General features: G+C 41.0%; 1 protein-coding gene across 2 annotated transcripts in view; it reads right to left on the reverse strand.

Moving 5' to 3' along the window:
- Positions 1 to 11324, reverse strand: part of LOC110504770 (F-BAR and double SH3 domains protein 1) — a 31622-nt gene extending 20298 nt beyond the window's left edge. For both annotated transcript variants that reach the window (XM_036969987.1, XM_036969986.1), the window contains exons 1-7: positions 11185 to 11324; positions 7735 to 7832; positions 7162 to 7207; positions 5614 to 5687; positions 5210 to 5354; positions 3392 to 3528; positions 278 to 341 (exon numbers count right to left, since the gene is read on the reverse strand). In XM_036969987.1, the coding sequence (XP_036825882.1) occupies positions 278 to 341; positions 3392 to 3528; positions 5210 to 5354; positions 5614 to 5687; positions 7162 to 7207; positions 7735 to 7832; positions 11185 to 11301 (681 nt within the window). In that variant the 5' untranslated portion in view covers positions 11302 to 11324. The remainder of the gene's footprint in view (positions 1 to 277; positions 342 to 3391; positions 3529 to 5209; positions 5355 to 5613; positions 5688 to 7161; positions 7208 to 7734; positions 7833 to 11184) is intronic.
- Positions 11325 to 24335: the final 13011 nt, after the last annotated feature.

The raw sequence follows: 24335 nt of genomic DNA on the forward strand, positions 1-24335 counted from the left end.
CTACTATCAAAATGCGTTTGATTTGATAGGTAATCAATAGGCAAAGTGCAAGGTGACTAAGAAGAGTATAATATTCAACAGCGCAAATGCATTATTCCTACATGTTTTATTGAAGACATTTCTTCATAGTAAAGCATATACCGGATAAAACACGATTTGCCCTTTCAGAAATATGTATACTCTCTGTGTACTAACTAGCCAGGTGACACTTTTGTGGCGGTGGTGGGGTACTTCAGCCTATACAGACCTTCATGCGTGTCAGCCTACAGTAGCCTACCTTTGAACTCATTTTCTGCAAGCCTGTCCTAAAATGGAAAATTCCATGGTCACTCTTCTTGAATCTGAAAAAGGTCACATGGGCACATGATAGAGATAATCAAACCAAGACTCTTAATGACATTATTATAAATAATAATCGATAGACATAAAATATGCATCAACCACGTATCTGAACTAAAATGCAATGGCTACAGGTTTACATGCCACCTGCTCCCTCTCAGATGATGAATAATTTAACTATGTTACAAGTAGCCTTAAAGGCCCACTTTCAGTCAAAAACTTGATTTTCCTGTGTGTTCTATATATTTACACACTATGAGGTTGGAACAATGCTATGAAATTGTGAAAATTATGATAATGCCCTTTTAGATTAAGAGCTGTTTGAAAAGACCACCTGAAATTTCAACCTGTTTTGGTGGGATGGAGTTTTGGTCTCCCATGGTGACATCACCAGGTGGTACAGTGCCAAAAGTGCAAAAGTATTCATCCCCCTTGGTGTTTTTCCTATTTTGTTGCATTACAACCTGTAATTTAAATGGACTTAAATTGAACTCGTACAGAATTTCCATGTGGATGGGGATATTGGGAAAAAAATGGTAGACTTTCAGGTACTCAACAAGAAGGTCTGATTTCAGTATTACTAAAACAGGAAGTAAGTAAGTAAGTATAAAGATCCAGTCCATTTAAAAAACTGGAGGCCTCTTACACTTCAATGTGGTGATGTGAAAATCCTGGCAAAATGCATAGCACATATAATTAAAAAAAGTTTGACCAGATATTGTTCATCCTGATACTATTTTTTTACATGAACAATATATTGGAGATAATATACGACAATTACTTGAAACAACTGAATATTATGAAACTTCAAAGATACCAGGTCTGGTCTACATAGCAGATTTTAAAAAGGCGTTTGATAAAGTATGGCTACTTTAATTTCGGTGAATCTCTTATACAATAGGTTAAAGTTATGTACAGCAACCCCAGATGCAAAATAGTAAATAATTGTTACTTCTCAGAAAGTATTGAGCTTTTAAGAGGAGTAAAACAAGGCTGTCCGTTGTCTCCATATCTATTTATAATGGCCATTGAATGCTAGCTATTAAAATTAGATCCAACAAAAACATCAAGGGGGTTAGAAATCCAGGGGATAAAAACAAAAAAAGTGTCCATTTATGCCGATGACTCAAGTTTTTTCTAAAGTTTGCAATCGGGATCCCTGCACATTGAAGATCTCAATCACTTTTTTAGCCTCTCTGGACTAAAACCTAATTATGACAAGTGTACCATATTACGTATTGGATCGTTAAAAGACACAGTGTTTACGCTACCTCTACACCTGTTGTAACAAATAAAATAACATGTGATTTGTAGTTTACCAATAAAATGGGCGGATGGTGAAGTAGACATACTTGGTATTCACATCTCAAAAAATATGAACTTACCACAATCAATTTCAACAGAAAGTTCGCAAAAATAGATAAGATTCTGCAGCCATGGAAAAATAGAAAAATATACCGGTTTCATTTGAGGACCAACATGTTGACAGCTGCGCCATGCAGGTTGCAAAATAAATGGGAAGAGATTTTCGATTTACCGATTCCATGGCACATGGTTTATGAACTGGTACAAAAAAACAACATTTGATTCAACACTTAAGAGTTTCAATTTAAATTATTATACAAAATTCTTGCCATCAACAGAAAGTATGAACTTTTTCCACATTTTGTTATGTTACAGCCTTATTCTAAAATGGATGAAATGTAAATGCTTGGTCATTATGGGGTATTGTGTGTATATTGATGAGGGGGGAAAAAACTATTTAATCAATTTTAGAATAAGGCTGTAACCTAAGAAAATGTGGAAAAAGTCAAAGGTTCTGAATACTTTTTGGGGGCACTGTATATGGGGCATACAACAGTCTCAGCTTTGTAGATATTGCTGCGATGAGACAGAATCACTAGATAATTTATTCTGGTATTGCCCCCATGTAGCGTGTTGCTAGTCACAGGTTCAGGAATGGTTAAAAAATCACAACCTTCACTTAAAATTAACCTTACAAATAGTGGTGTTGGGCGATTTGGTCAGTCAACAAATAATATGATAATACTCGTGGGAATGGCTTTCATCTTTAGCTCACAATCTGTGGATACAATACGATTAGAAAGGTTGAAAATGTATATAAAACATCACAGAAGCTATTTTTGTTAATTATTCACCATTTTAATAAAAAATGATCACATCTTCATTGTTACCCAGTTCATTGTTACCCATTGCTACCCAAATAATTTGATATTGAGATAAAACGTCTGCATTGGACCTTTAAGGCTGTCACATGGGAACAAAGCAGGGCTAGAGTAAGGGTATTACTGGAAAATCAATGAAAATGGATATGGTTTCATTTGGACTTTTGTCTAACACAGGGATGGGCAACTTTGATTGGGGTGGGAGCCACAAAAAAATGGAAGGGGCCACAGTGGCTGGTGGGTCTGCAAACCCACATCCATAGCCCCACCTTGTGAGCAAAACATTTTAGCAGCCAACCTCGTGGCAGCAAAGATGATTGTTTTTTGTTTTATAGGTAATTTCCTGCTATTCCACACATTTTGCCATGATGAGGAGAGAAGATTTAGCAATGTTATAACTCATTTCATGCATGGGGCAGAGAAAAATGTTGCAGTTTATAATATGAAAACTGGTGATCAATGGTTGGTAATTCGACCATGCTTACTAAAAGTTTAGATAGCTGGCCGCTAGATTAATTTACCAATCTAAAAGAAAGTTGCTGACATGGGCTAATTTAGTGACTGCTGATGCACAACCACATTTCGAAATTGCACCTTGAATATTATATTATTCTAACTCTCAACAGTAAGTTGAGACCCCGACTGTCCCCCCCCCCCCCCCCCCTGACTTACTTCATCTTTTTAATTGTCTACAAAAAGGGGGACCACGTGCCGCATGCCTCCAGTTGCCCATTCCTGGTATAACATACAGTAGTATATGGATGGATATTGCACACTGATCGTAAAAACAGACAAACTCCATTCCAAATCAACCTATTTCCTACATAGTGCGCTACTTTTGACCAGGCTCACACTCACAGACTTACTTGGCCTGTGCGTCAGCAGCTTTCTCCCTGGCCACGTTAGCCATGTGACTCAGCTGGTAGTATCTCTTCTTGACCTTGTGGAGCTCTCGTAGTGCATCCACTACCTCACCCTGTACTCTCTGCAGCTGCTCTAGACCCTGTAGGGCAACGCAACGCATCATATTATTACAATGTAATACAACAATATGCATGGGCGGAACAGCGTATAGGGGTGACTGAAGGAGGAACTCACTGCATTTAAACTACGTCAAACTGTCTCTAGATTGACAGATTCAACAAATCCAATAGATTCAATGCTGGTTACGTAGTGCAAAAGGCAGGTTTTAAATGATAAATACTCTCTGTAGTTTAACAGTGCGTGTAGCATGTGGAGGTCAAGGCTGTACAAGTGTAAGGGTTTTTCCAGGGTTTTCCACTGCTTGAATAGTAACCTTTAGATCACAATATTTTCAACGCTAACAAGTGACTCACGTTCCTGCTTTGTTTGATTCTCTGTCATTAACAACAACTACCACAAAGTAGCATAAAAGTCGAGAGGAAGTCGTCAGTAAGTACTGGTGCCTTTCCTAATAAGGTATAGAGAAAATGAAAGGCTTTGGCTGTTTGTGTTAGATTGTCGTAGAATGTATTTCCCTCCTCAAGAAAAAGTGAAAGTATGACGTGAGAAAACCTCTGGTAATGAGTTGTGTGGTTTTGTGAATGGAGGCATTGTGGGCTTCATGAAAACTCCACTCAAAAACGACCTAATATGTATTTTTTCATGATGATGTGGCAAGTGATGCTTCCTGAAAGACCAATCATCTAGAAAACTTGACTGCTGACATGCAAATCATTTTTAGTACTGTATCAAGAGAGGACTAATGGAGAACAAAAATATTGTTTTTGGAGTGGATTTCTTTCTTTAAAACAACATGCTCCGGTTACATAATTTAATAATTTTCATAAGGAGGAAGCTATCATAAGCTACACTCTCTTTTAACCTATATATGTGTCGGGGGGCTAGGTCAGTCTGTTATATCTGGAGTATTTCTCCTGTCTTATCCGCTGTCCTGTGTGAACTTAAGTATGCTCTCTCTAATTCTCTCTTTCCTTCTTTCTCACTCTCGGAGGACCTGAGCCCTAGGACCATGCCTCAGGACTACCTGGCATGATGACTCCTTGTTGTCCCCAGTCCACCTGGCAGTGCTGCTGCTCCAGTTTCAACTGTTCTTCCTGCGGCTATGACCTGTTCACTGGGATTACTATTATTTGACCATGCTGGTCATTTATGAACATTTGAATATCTTGGCCATGTTCTGTTATAATCTCCACCCGGGCACAGCCAGAAGACGACTGGCCACCCCTCAGCCTGGTTCCTCTCTAGGTTTCTTCCTAGGTTTTGGCCTTTCTAGGGAGTTTTTCCTAGCCACCGTGCTTCTACACCTGCATTGCTTGCTGTTTGGGGTTTTAGGCTGGGTTTCTGTACAGCACTTTGATATATCAGCTGATGTAAGAAGGGCTATATAAATACATTTGATTTAGATGTATTTTTGGGGCACCCCCCCCCCCCCCCCCCCCCCCAAAAAAAAAGTAGGCTTGATGTGAGTGTGTTCAAGCTGTAGATAAATCAAACAAGCTTTCACAGACTCCAAAACCATTTCTACACAATGTTCTCAGTTTAGTGAAGCATGATGAAGAAAATGTACAGTTGTGAATAGATGATTTGTCTAAAAACATGCTTTTTCTTCTATCTGGTTACTCAGACTAGGCTGCACTGCAATGTGGATCATACATTATTTCAGTGCATCCTCCAATAAGCCACTGCACAGCTAGGCTCACCCTCTTGGCCTTCAGCTCCTTGGCTGCCCTCAGGCTCTTCAGAGCGTCGGCAGTGAGTGAGCGATATCCGTCGGCCGCCGTGAGACGACACACTCCACTCTGTGCCGTGGCCTCAATCAGAGACCTCCACACAGCAAACACACTCCTGGCAGTATACACACACACAGAAAGAGAGCGGTGTTATTACACCAGCACTATGGCATTCCCTGATGTTAGACTGTGTTATTAGGGACGGGGGCATCTTCAATCATGAATAATTACAGTATTTGACAGATATTTCCTTCATATATGTCTATGAAACTCTGAACGTAACTTGTTTTACAAAAATGGGGGTTGGAATGGCTGAGAGTAAAAAGGTCATTAACATGTAGCGGGATCAAACTATCAAGCTTATGATAGGTTACCCAGAGTTCAAAGAGTCTCCCTTGCCTCTTTGCCAGTCTTTCCTCTGGAACTGTATGGCCAGTCTCTGGAGGGCCTGAGAGAGAAGGATATGTTTTATTAAAGATGATAGGAAACACAATCAGGGATATTTCATTACATTCACCTTATAAACCTTGTTGTAACCCATAAATATGAATTTGGTTGGAGTGCAAGTGCAGGACCCAGCCTAAAGTGAACACGTCTTGTTTTTGTGTACAGGATAACATGTAGATTTGGAGCGAAAAGCAGAGTTTTTTATCAATACTAGAAGCTCTGCACTCGAGGCTCCTGGTGGAACATCAACACCCCAGTGAAAACATCGCTATCCAGTGTTCACTTCCTGTTTCAGATTAACTCACTGCCGACTTCAGAGAAGTGATCCAGGAGCTTGGCTCAGAAACACACAGGCTCCTTCACACCAAGACATCAAATAGCAGAGCCGCTACGCGCCACCAGTAGTACTAAAGCCACAGACCACCTTTATTCTGAACTTTTCAGATGTGGAGGGATCGGTTCACAGGCCCTTATTTCACCATCGCCACCCTGCTACATTCCCCATGGTGCAAGGGTCTGAGGTGAAAACACTGGTCTGAGTGTGTAGGTTAACATTATTACAACTGTTAGACCTACTCCATAGGTCCAATGTTAATGCATTGTTAACAACAAACAGAACCAAGGGACAGCACCACAGGACACTCATTTCACTACGGAAACTAACTAGAAACCACAATGGTCAGAGGCAAGTTCAAAGTCCACGGCAACAAGTGGATAGGAGACTCAATAGGAATGCTCTTATGTCAGACACTACAGGAAGTTACTACAGTAGATATAACCCAGCTAGGCATGTTAGAAAAGGAAAAGGGTCCCTTTAGTGTATCTAAAGCAGACATTTCCACAGCCATTTAATGAAGTTATCAGCTTATCAAACACCCTATTATGTAAATCTTCTCAGAATGACGTACACCATGGATAACCCCATCGGGAAACATCCAATGGGACATCAGCACTACAGTACAATATGGGACATAATTATCACTGTTGTTTCTGGTTCCTGTGACAGATGCATACCTTGTGTTGTATTCCCCTGCCTTGCTTATGGACAACACCAAGGTCCCTGAAATACTCACTAATATCTGAATCAATATCTGAATGCATTCCATTTCAAAACATTCAATATGAGTGCTTTGAGTAATGCTTTTAATGTGGGGAGGAGGGTGGTAAGAGTGTTGCTTAAAATAGTTGTTGCGAGGATGCCATTAAAAACAGGTTAGTGTCCAAATACTCCAACCCCATTTCAGCTCAATGATACGCCACTCTACAAGATGTCCCAAGGTCGTATCACATGGTTTACTGCCCCCCATCAATGGAGAGGTGAACATATGACACGGACATACACCCAACTGGGCACAGATGTCAATTCAACGTCAATTCCACGTTTCGCTGAAACAATGTTGATTCAACCAGTGTGTGCCCAGTGGGACCTGACCACAGCTTGTCAATCAGCATTAACAATATGGAAGGCCTCTCACCTGACTGTACTCTTGTTCTATGGCAGCACGCTGTTTACTGAAGGACCTGGACAGAGAAAAATAAACATCACATCTAGGATATGTCAGTGAACTGCATTTAGGCAGTAATTATATAATCTATCCATCTCTATATATATATATATATATATATATATATATATATATATATATATATATATATATATATATGTATATATCTCCGAGAGATAATTGTCAGAGAGCATTAGTCAGCATATACCTCTGTAAACACCCAGGAGGCCTGACCACATGCTAGACATCTGAAGATGTGTTCATAAATCCTTCTGTTTCACTCAGCATCGTTAGTGTCTATTGGTTCTTGTTGTGATTACACTGGAGTCATACACACAATATTATCAAATATGTACAGTATGTATTATACAAATACAGGCTTCTGTAGGATGGGGGCAAGGGGGGACAAGCAGGAGCAGGGTAGGGTAGATGGAGTAGGGGGTGGGAAAGTGGGCCTTGGTGGGGTAGGGTGATGCAGGGTAAGTCAGGGTATAGCAGAAACAGGTAGGGAGGATGGGGCAGGGTGGGACAGGATGGTCACACCTGATGTCCTCCAGCAGTTCTACCTCCTGCTGCTGTTTGCTCTGCAGCCGGCCCACTTGCTCCGCAAAGGCCATCTTCACCTGCTGGGTCTCCTTCACCTGTCAATCAAAACAGTGACACATACCTGTATCAGGACCGGCCAGCACCGGGACTAAATAAAATCTAAGTTTATTCGTCACGTGCACAGTGGATGTAAACAGTACAGTCTATCCAGTCAATAAAAATAAGTGATTATAATTTACAGTGAGGACCAAAAGTATTGGGACAGATAAAATGTTTTTGTTGTTTTGTCTCTGTACTCCAGGACTTTGGATTTGAAATTATACAATGACTATGAGGTAAAGGTGCAGACTATCAGCTTTAATTTCAGGGTATTCTTATCCATATCGGGTGAACCGTTTAGAAATGACAGCACTTCTTCTACGTAGTATTAGACGGGGCAAGGACTCTCCAATGTGTCGAAATTGTTCCGCAGGGATGCTGGCCCATGTTGATTCCAATGCTTCCCACAGTTGTGTCAAGTTGGCTGAATGTCCCTTGGGTGGTGGACCATTTTTGATACACATGGGAAACTGTTGAGCATTAAAAACCTAGCGGCATTGCATTTCTTGACAGAAACCGGTGCGCCTGGCACCTACTACCATACCCCATTCAAAGGCACTTACATTGTTTTGTCTTGCCCAATCACCCTCTGAATGGCACACATACACAATCCATGTCTCAATTGTCTCAAGGCTTTAAAATATTTCATTAACCTGTCTCCCCTGCATCTACACTGATTGAAGTGGATTTAACAAGTGACAGTCATGGAAAGTGTTCTTAATGTTTTGTATACTCAGTGTACATTTGAAGTCGGAAGTTTACATACACTTAGTCATTAAAACTTGTTTTTCAACCACTACAAATTTCTTGATAACAAACTATAGTTTTGGCAAGTCGGGTTAGGACATCTATTTTGTGCATGACACAAGTCATTTTTCCAACAATTGTTTACAAGCACATTATTTCACTTATAATTCACTGTATCATAATTTCAGTGGGTCAGGAGTTTACATACACTAAATTGACTGTGCCTTTAAACAGCTTGGAAAATTCCAGAAATTGATGTCATGGCTTTAGAAGCTTCTGACATAATTTGAGTCAATTGGAGGTGTACCTGTGGATGTATTTCAAGGCCTACCTTCAAACTCAGTGCCTCTTTGCTTGACATTATGGGAAAATGCCAAGTTCTCAGAAAAAAAATTGTAGACCTCCACAAGTCTGGTTCATCTTTGGGAAAAATGTCCAAACGCCTGAAGGTACCACGTTCAGCTGTACAAACAATAGTACACAAGTATAAACACCATGGGACCACGTAGCCGTCATACCGCTCAGGAAAGAGACGCGTTCTGTCTCCTAGAGATGAACGTACTTTGGTGCGAAAAGTTCAAATCAATCCCAGAACAATAGCAAAGGACCTTGTGAAGATACTGGAGGAAACAGATACGAAAGTATCTATTTCCACAGTAAAACGAGTCCTATATCGACATAACCTGAAAGGCCGCTCAGCAAGGAAGAAGCCACTGCTCAAAAACCACCATAAAAAAGAAAGACTATGGTTTGCAACTGCACATGGGGACAAAGATTGTACTTTTTGGAGAAATGTCCTCTGGTCTGATGAAACAAAAATAGAACTGTTTGGCCATAATGACCATCGTTATGTTCAGAGGAAAAAGGGGGAGGCTTGCAAGCCGAAGAACATCATACCAACCATAAAGCACGAGGGTGGCAGCATCATGTTGTGGGGGTGCTTTGCTGAAGGAGGGACTGGTGCACTTCACAAAATAGATGGCATCATGAGGCAGGAAAATTTTGTGGATATATTAAAGCAACATCTCAAGACATCAGTCAAGTTAAAGCTTGATCGCAAATGGGTCTTCCAAATGGACAATGACCCCAAGCATACTTCCAAAGTTGTGGCAAAATGGCTTAAGGACAGCAAAGTCAAGGTATTGGAGTGGCCATCACAAAGCCCTGACCTCAATCCTATAGAAAATCTGTGGGCAGAATTGAAAAAGTGTGTGGGAGCAAGGAGGCCTACAAACCTGACTCAGGTACACCAGCTCTGTCAGGAGGAATGGGCCAAAATTCTAAAAACGTATTGTGGGAAGCTTGTGGAAGGCTACCCAAAACATTTGACCCAAGTTAAACAATTTAAAGGCAATGCTACTAAATACTAATTGAGTGTATGTAAACTTCTGACCCACTGGGAATGTGATGAAAGAAATAAAAGCTGAAATAAATAATTCGCTCTACTATTATTCTGACATTTCACATTCTTAAAATAAAGTGGCGATCCTAACTGACCTAAGACAGGGAATTTTTACTAGGATTAAATGTCAGGAATTGTGAAAAACTGAGTTTAAATGTATTTGGCTAAGGTGTATGTAAACTTCCGACTTCAACTGAATATGTGTTTTAAAGTAGTCAAAAGTTGTATATCTGGTTCCATATTCATAGCATGAAATGACTACAACAAGCTTGTGACTCTACCAATGATGGATGCATTTGCAGCTTGTTTTGGTTGTGTTTCAGATTATTTTGTGCCCAATAGAAATGAATGGTACATAATGCATAGTGTTCTTTTGTAGTCACTTTTATTGTAAATAAGAATATGTTTCTAAACACTTCTACATTAATGTGGATGCTACCATGATTAATGGATAATCATGAGTGAAATGTGAATGATGAGTGAGAAAGTTACAGATGCACAAAGACCATACTCCCAAGACATGCTAACCTCTCACCATTACCAATAACAGGGGAGGTTATAAAACATGTTTTGGGGGGTATGATATTTATGGGGGTGAGTGCTGAATTTTTGTCCCAGTCCGCCTCTGGGTACATCAGCTGAAGACTTCAGTCTGAAGGTCAGAGTCAGCAACATCAGCGAACTAGTAGCCATTTAGCTCCGACACGGAGCCTGTACATGCACTATGTTCATTAATTGATTAACTCTCTATCGCTCTCTCTCTCTCTCTCTCTCTCTCTTTGTTATTGTGAATTGTGGACATCAGAATATAAGCAATAGCAGAATTAATGGTGCAAAATATGCGTTGAGCATCATAAGGATGCTGGCATCATTACTTGGAACCTACGAAAATGCCACAAGTGAAAACGACCAAATTCAAATTAAGACTACTTCACAGGAGTAGGACTTTTCTAGACATGTTCTACTAAACAGTTCACCTCTTGTGAAATAATTCGCAATAACAACTTGCATTTTCAGAAACTTTACAATTATGTCAAATGTACTGTGCCAAATGAAAATAGAATAGAGACGTCAGAGGTACTTTCAACGTATTTCAACCTCTCTATGGTATTGCCACTTGCCACATTTCATTTCGTTTTACATGTTTTTAACTTCACAATTATGTCAATTGTTATTGCAAATTCTTGTAAAATTCTTACCTTTCTGGGAGGAGGTTGCATTTTCGGATTATTTAGCGTCTCCTTTTTATTGAAGCGCAATAGCCTACTTCCCGAAAGCTTTTGACACACTAAAGCATCTCTAGGTAGGTGGAGCATTACTTTGGACTAGCTGTTTTACATGCTCCAAACCCCCTGATGGAATAGTGCCACCTAGCGGGCACGTATAATGCTGTCCTCCAAGAGTTTCACTTTTGATCGCCAGTAGCTACATATGCTGTTAAGTTTTTTTGTTGGAGATCCTAGAAGAGCCCAGGAAGGTGGCATGAGAAGCTACCTAGGTATGAAGCCACATCAAACAACTCAAGTAGTCCAATGTCCAAAAACATCCAATGATTTCTTTATTGTTTATTACATTATTTGTATAATGTTGGTTTAGGATGAGATAGAAATTGTCTTTGTTTCTAACCACTAGAATTGAAAGATCAACACCAGAAAGTAAAGGTCAACCAACGATATGGCTCTAATATTCTTCAGACAGATTTATCTGTGATGCACTTTGCCATACATAGACCTACATTCAGACCTAGGCTATAGTATCTAATTTACTGGTCATTTCACAATCCGGTCAATACAGGAACAGCAAACACAGTAGCAGATATGTCTTCCAGGTGTTCATCCAATTATTAGCAACACAATTTCAAATTGATAAATAGTTAATAAAGAAATGATAAAGAAAATAATATAGAATCAAATGTTGTTATAGTTGATCAGTTGGGTGTAGAGCGGAGGTGTTGATAAATTCGAACACTTGTTTCAGCTGCTGCAGGAACATCTTCGGAGACACCACTGGTTCACAGTGCAGGGCCAGTTGAAAGCCCTTCAATGACAGAGAATAACACATACATCTGGTAAGATCTTTGTAATTGTGAACAATGTAACAGTAATTTCATGGCTTTTCAGTTTTTCTCTGCCATGTCCAGAATGTCATTATAGTCTAAGAACAAATCTTTTTTTAAGCCCTTTTTTCATGATATCCAGTTGGTAGTTAGAGTCTTGTCCCATTGCTGCAACTCCCCTACGGATACGGGAGAGAGCCATGCGTCCTCCCAATCACGACCCTCTGCACTGCTTCTTGACACAGTGCTTGCTTAACCCGGAAGCCAGCCACACCAATGTGTCAGAGGAAACACTGTACAACTGGTGACCGTGTCAGCATGCATGCACCCGGCCCGCCACAGGAGTTGCTAGAGCGCATTGGGACAGGGACATCCCAGCCGGCCAAACCCTCCCCTAACCGCAAGGCCAATTGTGTGTCGTCTCATGGGTCTCCCAGTCGCGGCCAGCTGCGACACAGCCCGGGGTCGAACCCGGATCTGTAGTGACGTCTCAAGCACTGCAGTGCTTTAGACCGGTGCGCCTCTCTAAGAACAATTCAGTGCATTTTGAACAATTCTGTGCATGTTGAGGGGAATTAACTTACCTTGGACCAATGAATCCCTAATCTTTTCTTCAGTAGGCCTGCAATACGATGCACACTCTGCAGTGACTCCAGTCCCTGTTTGAAGTAGTCTGCTGTGCATGTTCCCTATTCAAAGTAACAGAAGAAAAGGGTTACAAAGGTACACTTTGCTTGACATCCCACCGGGCACTGACGTCAATTCAAAGTCTATTCCACGTTGGTTCAACGTAATTTCATTGAAATTGTGTGGAAGCCATGTTGATTCAACCAGTGTGTGCCCAGTGGGATGGCTCTACTTACTGTAACTCCAATTAACATTTTATGTTTCTCTTACCACTGATGTGATGGGGATTTGGAGACACTGGCATTTTAGATCCTACAGAGATAAGTACATGTTAGAAAACACAGTTGACAGAATTGTTTAATATAACAATTGTACTGCAATACATACATCTAGGTTAACATTCCTTTAGCAGAGACCAATCCATCACATTAGGAATTAATATACTGTGATATGTCGTGGCAGGTAGCCTAGTGATTAGAGCATTGGGCCAGTAATCAAAAGGTTGCTGGATCAAGCTGACAAGGTTGTTCCCCGGTAGGCTGTCATTGTAAATAAGAATTTGTTCTTAACTGACTTGCCTAGTTAAATAAAGCCTCTTTTTTTTTACAAAAAATATAAATGAGACAACACAACCAGGTTTTGCTAATTGAAATGAGAGAGCAAAGGAAGTTAGTGCAGCCTGTGGTAGGAGGCTATGTTGTATCTGTGTGTATTCTGATTGAGATAAGCAATGTCACAAGACAGATTAGAGATGCTCTAGCAGCGTTGCTTTTCAAAAAAAGTGTTTCATGAAGTGCACAGCGTACATAAGAATCAGACAGGCATGTCTAGCAGTGAGATGTGTTTAACCTAGAGTACACTGAAGTGAAGAATAGATTGAGACAGTTATCCAAGATTGTTATGGACTCACCATTCCAGATGTGCTGCAGCCTTCAGGACAGTTCTGTGGTTCAGGACACAAAGGTAACATTGGTTACATTACTTTCATCTCTAAAAGTTGTCTGGACTTTTCAATTGTTGAAAATGTTTTTGTGTAATAATAACTGTCTCACCTTAAGTGCTCCATCAATATAAGATTTGATATCTTTAACATGCTCCAGAGATCTTCCTAGGCGTTGTACTGGAGATGAGGCGGTCAGGCTAATCATCATTGAGAGCAGCAGAAGTATTGTACCTTTGTGTATTGCCATTTTTCGATTGATGAACCCAAGTAGACGACTGGTGCCTAATGACTTGGTTCTGGACCTGTGTGGCAGCATTTAAGACCCATTGTTGAAATTTCCAAGCTTTTGGGGAATCCCTGTTGCCAGTTTTCTCACTATAATTATTTGTCATACTATATTCTCCCACACAGGCAACTTTAGTTTGATGCCATGGCATGAGTCTATGTGCCACTGTTAACCACATATCACTGAAATCATTTGTGTCATTTCCTTGGGTGATCTTCCATCTTTCTGGCAGGAACTTAGTCATTATTTACTACTTAGTTTTATTATCTAAACGATTCATTCATTTACATAAAGAGCCTTTGACAATCTTACAGACTAAGAAAATCAGCACCCCATACGTATTGATATATCATTTTAAATAGGCAATCAGCGATTGGAACATCAATTTTTTTACTTAAAACTTAATTACACTACACGATCAATTTGATGTCATTTTAATGGACAATAAATGTTGTTTTCTTTCAAAAACAAGGACATTTCTAAGTGACCCCAAACTTTCTAACGGTAGTGTATATAACAATATTAGTGATATATTAATGATATATTCTTGTGTATTTTATTTTATTTGTATTATTATTTGGGAAGGTCTCTCAAGCAAGCATTTCACGGTAAAGTCTACACAAGTTGTATTCATCACATGTGACATATACAATTGGATTTGATATATACCCATTGATCCTTGAATATTGTCAGAATGTGTGCATACTGGTAGCGAAGTCAGGTGCAGGAGAGCAGAGATTTGTGAACAGGTGCACACTTTATTTAGGCAAAAGTGCAAAACAGTCACAAGAATGATGTTCAACAATAAACATCTTCGTGAAAAATAACACGGAAAAAACAAGCCAGTCTGGCGCGTCAACAACACACACGTAACACAAACAATATTACACAAAGACATGATGGGGAACAGAGGAATAAATACATGTAGATTGATTGGGGAATGAAAACCAGGTGTGCAGGGAACAAGACAAAACAAATGGATACATGAAAAATGGAGCAGCGATAGCTAGAAAGCCGGTGACGTCGGCCGCCAAATGCCGCCCGAACAAGGAGAGGAGCCGACTTCAGCGGAAGTCGTGACAGTACCCCCAGGCGCACGGCTCCAGCGGTGCGTCGACACCGGCCTTGGGGACGACCCGGAGGGTGAGGCGCAGGGCGATCCGGTCGGCGATGGTGGAATTCTCGCAGCAGCTCAGGGTAAAATACATCAGCCACAGGAACCCAGCACCTCTCCTCCGGACCTTACCCCTCCCACTCCACAAGGTACTGAAGGCCCCTTGCCCAATGCCTCGGAGTATGCCGGGGCCCCCTCGATGTCCAGAAGGGACGGAGGAACCTCCCGCACCTCAGACGCCTGGAGCGGACCAGCCAAGCTGTAACCTGTAACATACCTTGTTCACTCTCCTCAGGACTTTGAATGGCCCCACAAACCGCGGGCCCAGCTTCCGGCAGGGCAGGCTTCAGGTCAAGAGACAGACCCTGGCCCCCGGTGCGAACACCGGGGCCTCACTGCAGTGACGGTCTGCGCTGGTCTTTTGGCGCAGCGCGGCCTGCTGGAGGTGACCGTGAGCGGTTTCCCAGGTCTTCTCCGCGCGCCTGAACCAATAATCCACCGCAGGAGCCTCGGTCTGACTCTGATGCCACGGTGCCAGAACCTGCTGGACCAACCCGGCACCGACCGGCAGTGTGCCCTCTGCGGCCACAGATGGTGCACGTTAAGGCCCCTCCTCCAGCCTCCCTATCCCTATAGTGGTCGATGAGGGCCCTGTCGTTCCATCCTGCTCCAGCGGCCAAGGTCCGGAACTCCAGCGCTCCTCGTCCCCTGCCTCAAAGGGAAAAGTCGTTCCCCCGCCACTCTACCTTCGGGCGGATGGTCAAAGACGGCTCCTCGAAGTGGTCCAACGCCGCGTCTTCCTCTCCCCACACGGCGTTAGCCCATTCCAGAGCTCCATGAGACGAGGGCGGATACTCTCTCCCTTCCTGAGGGAGCTGGGTGAACGGTGACCAGGTATAGGTCCAGTTATAAAAGGAACCCCTGGCCCTGTGCGGCCGTCCCATCATACTCCCTGGGAAGGGAGAGACGTATCCCACTGGATCTGGATCCAGATGGGACGGGTAGAGATAACCCCGGTTGCGCTGGTCGAGGTGCTGGAGAAACTTCCTGCCTCTCCCAGCGGTCCATGGTCTGGACAACGCGATCCATCATGGCACCGAGATGATGTAGCATTGCCATGTGTTCCTGGACGTGCTCCTCAACTCCTCTGACCGGGGTACCTGCTCCTGCTGACTCCATGGTAGGTGTATGATTCTGTCAGGTTTGTGCGTACTGGTAGCGAAGTCAGGTGCAGGAGAGCAGAGATTTGTGAACAGGCGCACACTTTATTTAGGCAAAGTGCAAAATGCGCAAAACAGTCACAAGAATGATGTTCAACAATAAACATCTTCATGAAAAATAACACAGAAAAAACAAGCCAGTCTGGCGCGTCAACAACACACACGTAACACAAACAATATTACACAAAGACATGATGGGGAACAGAGGAATAAATACATGTAGATTGATTGGGGAATGAAAACCAGGTGTGCAGGGAACAAGACAAAACGTCAACCGCCGAACGCTGCCCGAGCAAGGAGAGGAGCCTACTCCTGCGGATGTCGTGACAAATATAACTTATACATGCCTCATGAGCTTAGTTCAACTGTAGCACCTCATCAGAACCCAAAAATAAAAGCTTGTTTTATTCCATTGTATAAAAAAGTAAAACTCTCAACAGACACAATATAGCTTCAAAACATGGTAAAAAACTATATTTGTGATATCATTGTTGGTCAATCCTTGAATCCGTAGCTCTGTCTATGAATTTGAGAGTGGTTACATTTCTCCAATCCCATCCATCAGCTATTTACTGAAACAGTGGTGGGGTGGACACTTGTATGAACTGCAGATTGCCCCTTGAACAAGAAATGCCAACCTTTGGTTATAAACAGATGCTATCTTTTACTATACAGCGATATGTGCTGATAGATGGTAAAATAGTTATCAATCAAACATTATTAACCACATCAAACACAACACTTGGCTTTCCCTGTGATGAGCTGTTTACAGAAAATTCTGATGCCCACACCAGCAACGTGCTTTTCAAAAAAGGTCACTCTACACATCAACCTGAATTACTGACATGCTAGGAAAAAGTGAAGATAAGAACTTGGGTTGAAGAGGTTATTTTCTTTGAAAGCAATACCAACTGCTATGTCATTGTGCACAGACCAAATTTATTAAGGAACTGTCGTTGAAATAACGCTAAAAGGAGTCAAAAAATAACAATTCATTTAAAAACATCATACCTGTTACAGTTATATCACAAATTGATATATTACACTGCATACAAGATGTTAATGGAATGGAATTGAACAAACAGTAACATCAGTTAGTTTTCTTCCTCAGCTCAGTCTAGTTTAACAAAACACTGACCTTTTATTAAACAATAGTGAGCTATATTCTTTAGATTAGACTATGGTGAGTTATATTCTTTAGATTAGATAGTGAGCTATATTCTTTGGATTAGACTATGGTGAGCTATATTCTTTGGATTAGACTATGGTGAGCTATATTCTTTAGATTAGACTATGGTGAGCTATATTCTTTAGATTAGACTATGGTGAGCTATATTCTTTAGATTAGACAGTGAGCTATATTCTTTAGATTAGACTATGGTGAGCTATATTCTTTAGATTAGATAGTGAGCTATATTCTTTAGATAAGACTATGATGAGCTATATTCTTTAGATTAGACTATGGTGAGCTATATTCTTTAGATTAGATAGTGAGCTATATTCTTTAGATTAGACTATGGTGAGCTATATTCTTTAGATTAGACTATGGTGAGCTATATTCTTTAGATTAGACAGTGAGCTATATTCTTTAGATTAGACTATGGTGAGCTATATTCTTTAGATTAGACAGTGAACTATTATTCTTTAGATTAGACTATGGTGAGCTATATTCTTCAGATTAGACAGTGAGCTATATTCCTTAGATTAGACAGTGAGCTATATTCTTTAGATTAGACTATGGTGAGCTATATTCTTTAGATTAGACAGTGAACTATTATTCTTTAGATTAGACTATGGTGAGCTATATTCTTTAGATTAGACAGTGAGCTATATTCCTTAGATTAGACAGTGAGCTATATTCTTTAGATTAGACTATGGTGAGCTATTTTCTTTAGATTAGACTATGGTGATCTATATTATTTAGATTAGACAGTGAGCTATATTCTTTAGATTAGACTATGGTGAGCTATATTCTTTAGATTAGACTATGGGGAGCTATATTCTTAAACAAAGAGTTAATTTCCTTAAATTCTACACATTTAGCCAAGAACGGAGACAAGATTTTGGCATTTTATAAATAACTTCATGCAATTCTACAAATTTTGCCATGAGACGAAGAGAAAAAATGCAGTTTCATAGCTAATTCCCTGCAGTTCTACACATTTTGCCAAAGGGTGGAAAGAAAATGTTGCTGTTTTTAATATGAGACATGAGCAAGCGTGACTAACAAAATCAATGGGGGCCAGCCGGGCGATAATTCAACCATGATTAATACAGTTCAGATAGCTGGCCGCTAGACTAACTTACCAATCTAAAAAATGTTAACTGAAATGGGCTAATTGAGTGACTATCAGTGACTGACATAAACAAGAAAAAAACTGCTGATGCACAACCAAAATGTTGAAATTTAACTTAATTGATCAGCGGGCCTACGAAAGGGGTGTCTGCGGGCCGCCAGTGGCCCTTCTATAATGTAACATTTTATTTTCCAACATAGATCAAGTTGCCTGAATTCTAGGTCTAGTCCTGGACAATGTACCTCCACAAGGCACATAACACATAGCAGGGAATTGGTACTGGCTGAAGATCCAACATTGTTGACCATTATGACACAATATAGCTACACTTCTACATCCTGTGTTGTGCTCTGTTGATGATGAAGGGGATCCAGAGTTGTTATAGCTATTCCTCTACATCCTGTGTTGTGCTCTGTTGATGATGAAGGGGATCCAGAGTTGATATAGCTACTCCTCTACATCCTGTGTTGTGCTCTGTTGATGATGAGGAGATCCAGTTTTCCTTTTAACTGCGTGGTGCATGATGTCTGAGGGTTGAATGTTGATGTGCTGTAGATTCTTGACCCAATAAAGGGGATTTAAAACTGGTCTATTCATTCAAGGAACTCACTCTTCAGGCTCCCTTCACTGTCTGAGAAGTTCAGCAGCTCCTCCAGCTCATCCCCTGTGTCATCTTCCTCCTCCTCTGCCTCCCGGGACATCTGGGGCTTCCCCTCACCTTTCCCTCCCAACTCCAGGTAGCCCTTGGCTGTGGGGTTAGGCCCTCCACTCCGTATACCAGCCTCTGCCTTAGCCTTGGTGCCTTGCATCGTAGACGTGTGCTCCTCCCAGACTGGTGTCCCCCCTGGACTGCCACCTCCTGGCCGGGTGCCTGCCTCTCCGCTGGGGGCTTCTGCACTGGGGGCCAGTGACACCGCAGACTTGCTGGTACACAGCCCCATGAAGGTCTGCTTTTCTTGTGCAAGCTTACCCTCACTATTTCTCTCACACACTCCCTAGACTAGTGATGCACTGTGCGTTCTTGATGAGACTGGCTAAAACTGGGCATTACTACTGGTGTCTGTGTTGCTTACAAGAGAGGCAGAGGAGCACCCTGTTCAGTATTTTCCATAACAGCCGTTTTGAACAGAAGCTTTTGTTCTTCGGGTTCAGCTGGGTTTCAGAGAGCCCTTGACTTAAGACTAGTATCAAGACAGCTTGCCAGGGAAGTCTGTTGGTCGCAGTTCACCTCAGCTCTCAGAGCACACACCTAATCTAAATCATAGCATCTCTATACTTATCATGCAGTGTTATTCAGACTATTTGTAAATGCTCTTTTTGGACACAATTTCTCTAAAAAGCTTCCAAAGGTGTGCCATAAACATTTAATCCGTTTTAAATCAATAAATACATTGATAAAATTGAAGAATAATTATTGATGTAGAATTGAATTAATTACAATTATATGGATTAGGAGTCAGGTATAGTTCACAGCTATTAATGTCTCATGGACAAACACATGTAACAATTACATGAGATTATAATTCTGGGTTTCCAAGATTACACCACTACAAATTAGCTTTTTCTCTATTCATAATTATGTTCAAAAAGTGAATAATATACCTTTACAGTGTCATTTATTTTTCTCTGAAAGGAGAGAAGAGGCGCTTATCTAACAGTGGCATGACCACAGGTGAGCCTCGTTTACCAAATCACTTTGTTGAATTGCCACCCTGTTTCAATCCCTCATTTCTCAAATATTATCTAGTGGGAAAGCCAAATCATCTTACTGTGATGTTAAAAGTTCTGGATCATTTACTATACAGGATAGTTATGTACAGTTGAGGTCGGAAGTCAGGTTGGAGTCATTAAAACATGTTTTTCAACCACTCCACACATTTCTTGTTAACAAACTATAGTTTTGGCAAGTCGGTTAGGACATCTACTTTGTGCATGACACAAGTAATTTTTCCAACAATTGTTTACAGACACATTATTTCACTTATAATTCACTGTATCACAATTCCAGTGTGTCAGAAGTTTATGTACACTAAGTTGACTGTGCCTTTAAACAGCTTGGAAAATATCAGAAAATGATGTCATGGCTTTAGAAGCTTCTGATAGGCTAATTGACATCATTTGAGTCAATTGGAGGTGTACCTGTGGATGTATTTCAAGGTCTACCTTCAAACTCTGTGCCTCTTTGCTTGACATCATGGGAAAAATCAAAAGAAATCAGCCAAGTTCTCAGAAAAAAATTGTAGACCTCCGCAAGTCTGGTCCACCGCCTGAAGGTACCATGTTCCTCTGTACAAACAATAGTACGCAAGTATAATCACCATGGGACCACACAGCCATTATACCGCTCAGGAAGAAGACGCATTCTGTCTCCTAGAGATGAATGTACTTTGGCGCAAAAAGTGCAAATCAATCCCAGAACAACAGCAAAGGACCTTGTGAAGATGCTGGAGGAAACAGGTACAAAATTATCTATATCCACAGGAAAACGAGTCCTATATTGGCGTAACCTGAAAGGCCGCTCAGCAAGGAAGAAGCCACTGCTCCAAAACCGCCATAAAAAACTGCACATGGGGACAAAGATCATACTTTTTGGAGAAATGTCCTCTGGTCTGATGAAACAAAAATAGAACTGTTTAGCCATAATGACCATTGTTATGTTCAGAGGAAAAAGGGGGAGGCTTGTGGAAGACTATCCGAAACGTTTGACCCAAGTTAAACAATTTAAAGGCAATGCTACTAAATACTAATTGAGTGTATGTAAACTTCTGACCCACTGGGAATGTGATGAAAGAAATAAAAGCTTAAATTTCAGTCTCGATGTGCAAAACTGATAGAGACATACCCCAAGCGACTTACAGCTGTAATTGCAGCAAAAGGTGGCGCTACAAAGTATTAACTTAAGGGGGCTGAATAATTTTGCACGCCCAATTTTTCAGTTTTTGATTTGTTAAAAAAGTTTGAAATATCCAATAAATGTCGTTCCACTTCATGATTGTGTCCCACTTGTTGTTGATTCTTCACAAAAAAATACAGTTTTATATCTTTATGTTTGAAGCCTGAAATATGGCAAAAGGTCGCAAAGTTCAAGGGGGCCGAATACTTTCGCAAGGCACTGTATTTGGCTAAGGTGTATGTAAACTTCAGACTTCAACTGTAGTTAGCCTACATAACACCATCTCTTCAGGAAGCGTGTCCACACAAGACACATTGGTCACTTCCCTAGCTCCCTAGAATAGGGTGGTATGTACCTCTAAACTAAACCACCGATACTGGGCGAGATACTTTTTAAAATGTTTTATCCACTTTGGGGCTAAGGTTAAGAATGGGGGTAGGCGATGGGAGTGTGATCCTAGATCTGTGGTTCGGGACAACTTAATTTGGTCTCACAGGTCTCATCGCATGCTGTTTGTGATTACAAAGTTTTGTCTGAGTTATAGCAGTCAGTGTACAGGTTCCACCCTTTTCTCTGTTCTACAGGGGCAACCAACATGCCTGTGAGACTATGGAACACTTAGATACTGCTGAAAGGTGCAGTGTTTTTTTTCCGCTCATAGTATAAATGCTTCAAATCCTCATCTTTTAAAGGCAATGGTCAAGTAATACAGTAGATGTTTTCCTCTGCCCTAAGGACCCAATGCATTTAATCAGGAACAAAATTGAGAGAAGTTATCTCCCATTGGATGCAGTGAATGGATGTGTAAGAAAGCAATTGTAGCCTATTTGACATGGAAGTGCAGACAACTTATATCCAGTCTCTTTGCTGTCACTGTCTCCTGTGAAGAGGCCAATCTCACATTTTATTGTTGTAGTTGGTGAGTGGGGCCAAAAGTAGACTGGTGCTGAAAGAGGACCACACAACTGGGGTGGCATTAAGTTTTGAAGAGGATCAACTGAAATGGAAGATTCCTGGTGTATGTGAAGCCCACCGTTTGGTGTGACGCAGACCCGGTGAAGAGTGTGGTGAAACAGAGAATACCCTGTCTGTCCTGTTGAGTTTTAATGCAGTCTTTTTACCCGACAAAGTCAAGTTATGATATGCCAATTATCCCGTGAGAGCTTTTGTCCCGAACCCATTGAGGTGTTTTAAAGGTGCCAAGCTTATGGTCATGTTAAAACAGTGTGTAGGAGGGAGATTCCTAGATGTGAGAAGTGTGCAGGAGGGCATGGAACTGTAGGGGTACCCATGTTTTTATTTTACTAGGCAATAAGAACAAATTCTTATTTTCAATGACAGCCTAGGAACAGTGGGTTAACTGCCTTGTTCAGGGGCAGAACAACAGATGTGTACCTTGTCATCTCAGGGATTTAATCTTGCAACCTTTTGGTTACTAGTCCAACACTCTAACCACTAGTCTAACACTCTAGCCACCCCAATGATACTGGGGATCAGAAGTGTCCAGTGAGAGAAAGGTTCAGAGTTGTACAGAAGGTGTCATATGCTGAGGCAGTGAAGAGAGTTGTAGAGGAGGAGGGATCCTAAGAGTGCTACAGTGCTTTTGTAAGGTTGGCTTCTCAGCGTTCATAGCCATGGTTATCAACTGTACCGCAGAAATAGAACGTAAATCACAGAAAATTAGATGTGATGGCAGCTGCAGAGAAGAACTTAGGTGAGACTTTACTGCAGAAGAGTGAAGAGTTAGAAGGTGTGTTAAACTCTAGTGTCCCGTCTTCCCAGGCTGCCAGTCTGGTATAGGACCAGACAGGGCCAAGTAGTGGAATGGGGTAGTGGGGTTTTAATAGGTAAAGGGTTGGTGTGGCAATTTTTTCTTCCATTTTCCCTGTCCTTTTGCCCCTTTTCATATCACAAAGTGCAAGAACTTCAAACTTACATAAATGTTTAAATAATGTTTACATAATGCTTTACTCATTTCATGTGTATATACTGTTTTCTATGCCACTCCGACATTGCTCAACCTAATATTTATATATTTTTAAATTACATTATTTTACTTTCAGATTAGTGTGTATTGTTGTGAACTGTTAGATACTACTTCACTGTTGGAGCAAGGAACACAAGCATTTCGCTACACCCACAATAACGTCTGCTAAATTTGTGAACGTGACCAATAAAATTTGATTTGACCAATGCAGTAGGTGGCAGTGTATGCACCTGTCAAATGGGTGCGATTCGCCAATACAAACATGAAGAAGAACACCGCATGACGTGTGCACCATCTTGTGGTGTAAAAGTTGAACTACTGAAAAATGTTCAACGACGCTTTCTTGTAAGGGTTTAACATCTCTGGTGTCCGTTGGGTTTTTTGTTGCCAGTTGTGCCCACATCAGAGAGGGGGTAAATAATAGCCAGCTCTTCATTAATGCATGTTGATGAGCTGTGTTGTAAAGCGTGACAAACATGAGAGTGTAAAGTAAAGTCCAATAGAGTCAAACAGATTAATAATATGCAGAAATACAAAATGTCGGCTGATCCCTTGATATGGTCATGCACTTTCATTAACGTTAAAAACGTAGTTACTTTATCCAAATGTGGTGATGTTTCATCAGACCAGACACCGGTATTACTGATGTAATTCTCGTGAAAATGTTCACCCCTTTTTCAAAATGACCTTCATAAACCCCATGGTGTGTGATGGCCGCGTCTGATCATGATTATGTTTTAGCAGAATGTATCATATAAAATAATCATACTGCACACTAAACATACATTCCTGGTGTTCTGTGAGTATCTCGTCTGTGATAATTAAATATAATACATGGGGAAAGTATTTTTGTTTCAAAAGAAATCATTTGACTCAGGCAATCTTTGGGCTACTAAAAAGGGTCAGTTTCACAATGCATAGAGCGAC

Source organism: Oncorhynchus mykiss, chromosome 31 (assembly GCF_013265735.2).
Source record: "Oncorhynchus mykiss isolate Arlee chromosome 31, USDA_OmykA_1.1, whole genome shotgun sequence".
Classification (NCBI taxonomy): domain Eukaryota; kingdom Metazoa; phylum Chordata; class Actinopteri; order Salmoniformes; family Salmonidae; genus Oncorhynchus; species Oncorhynchus mykiss.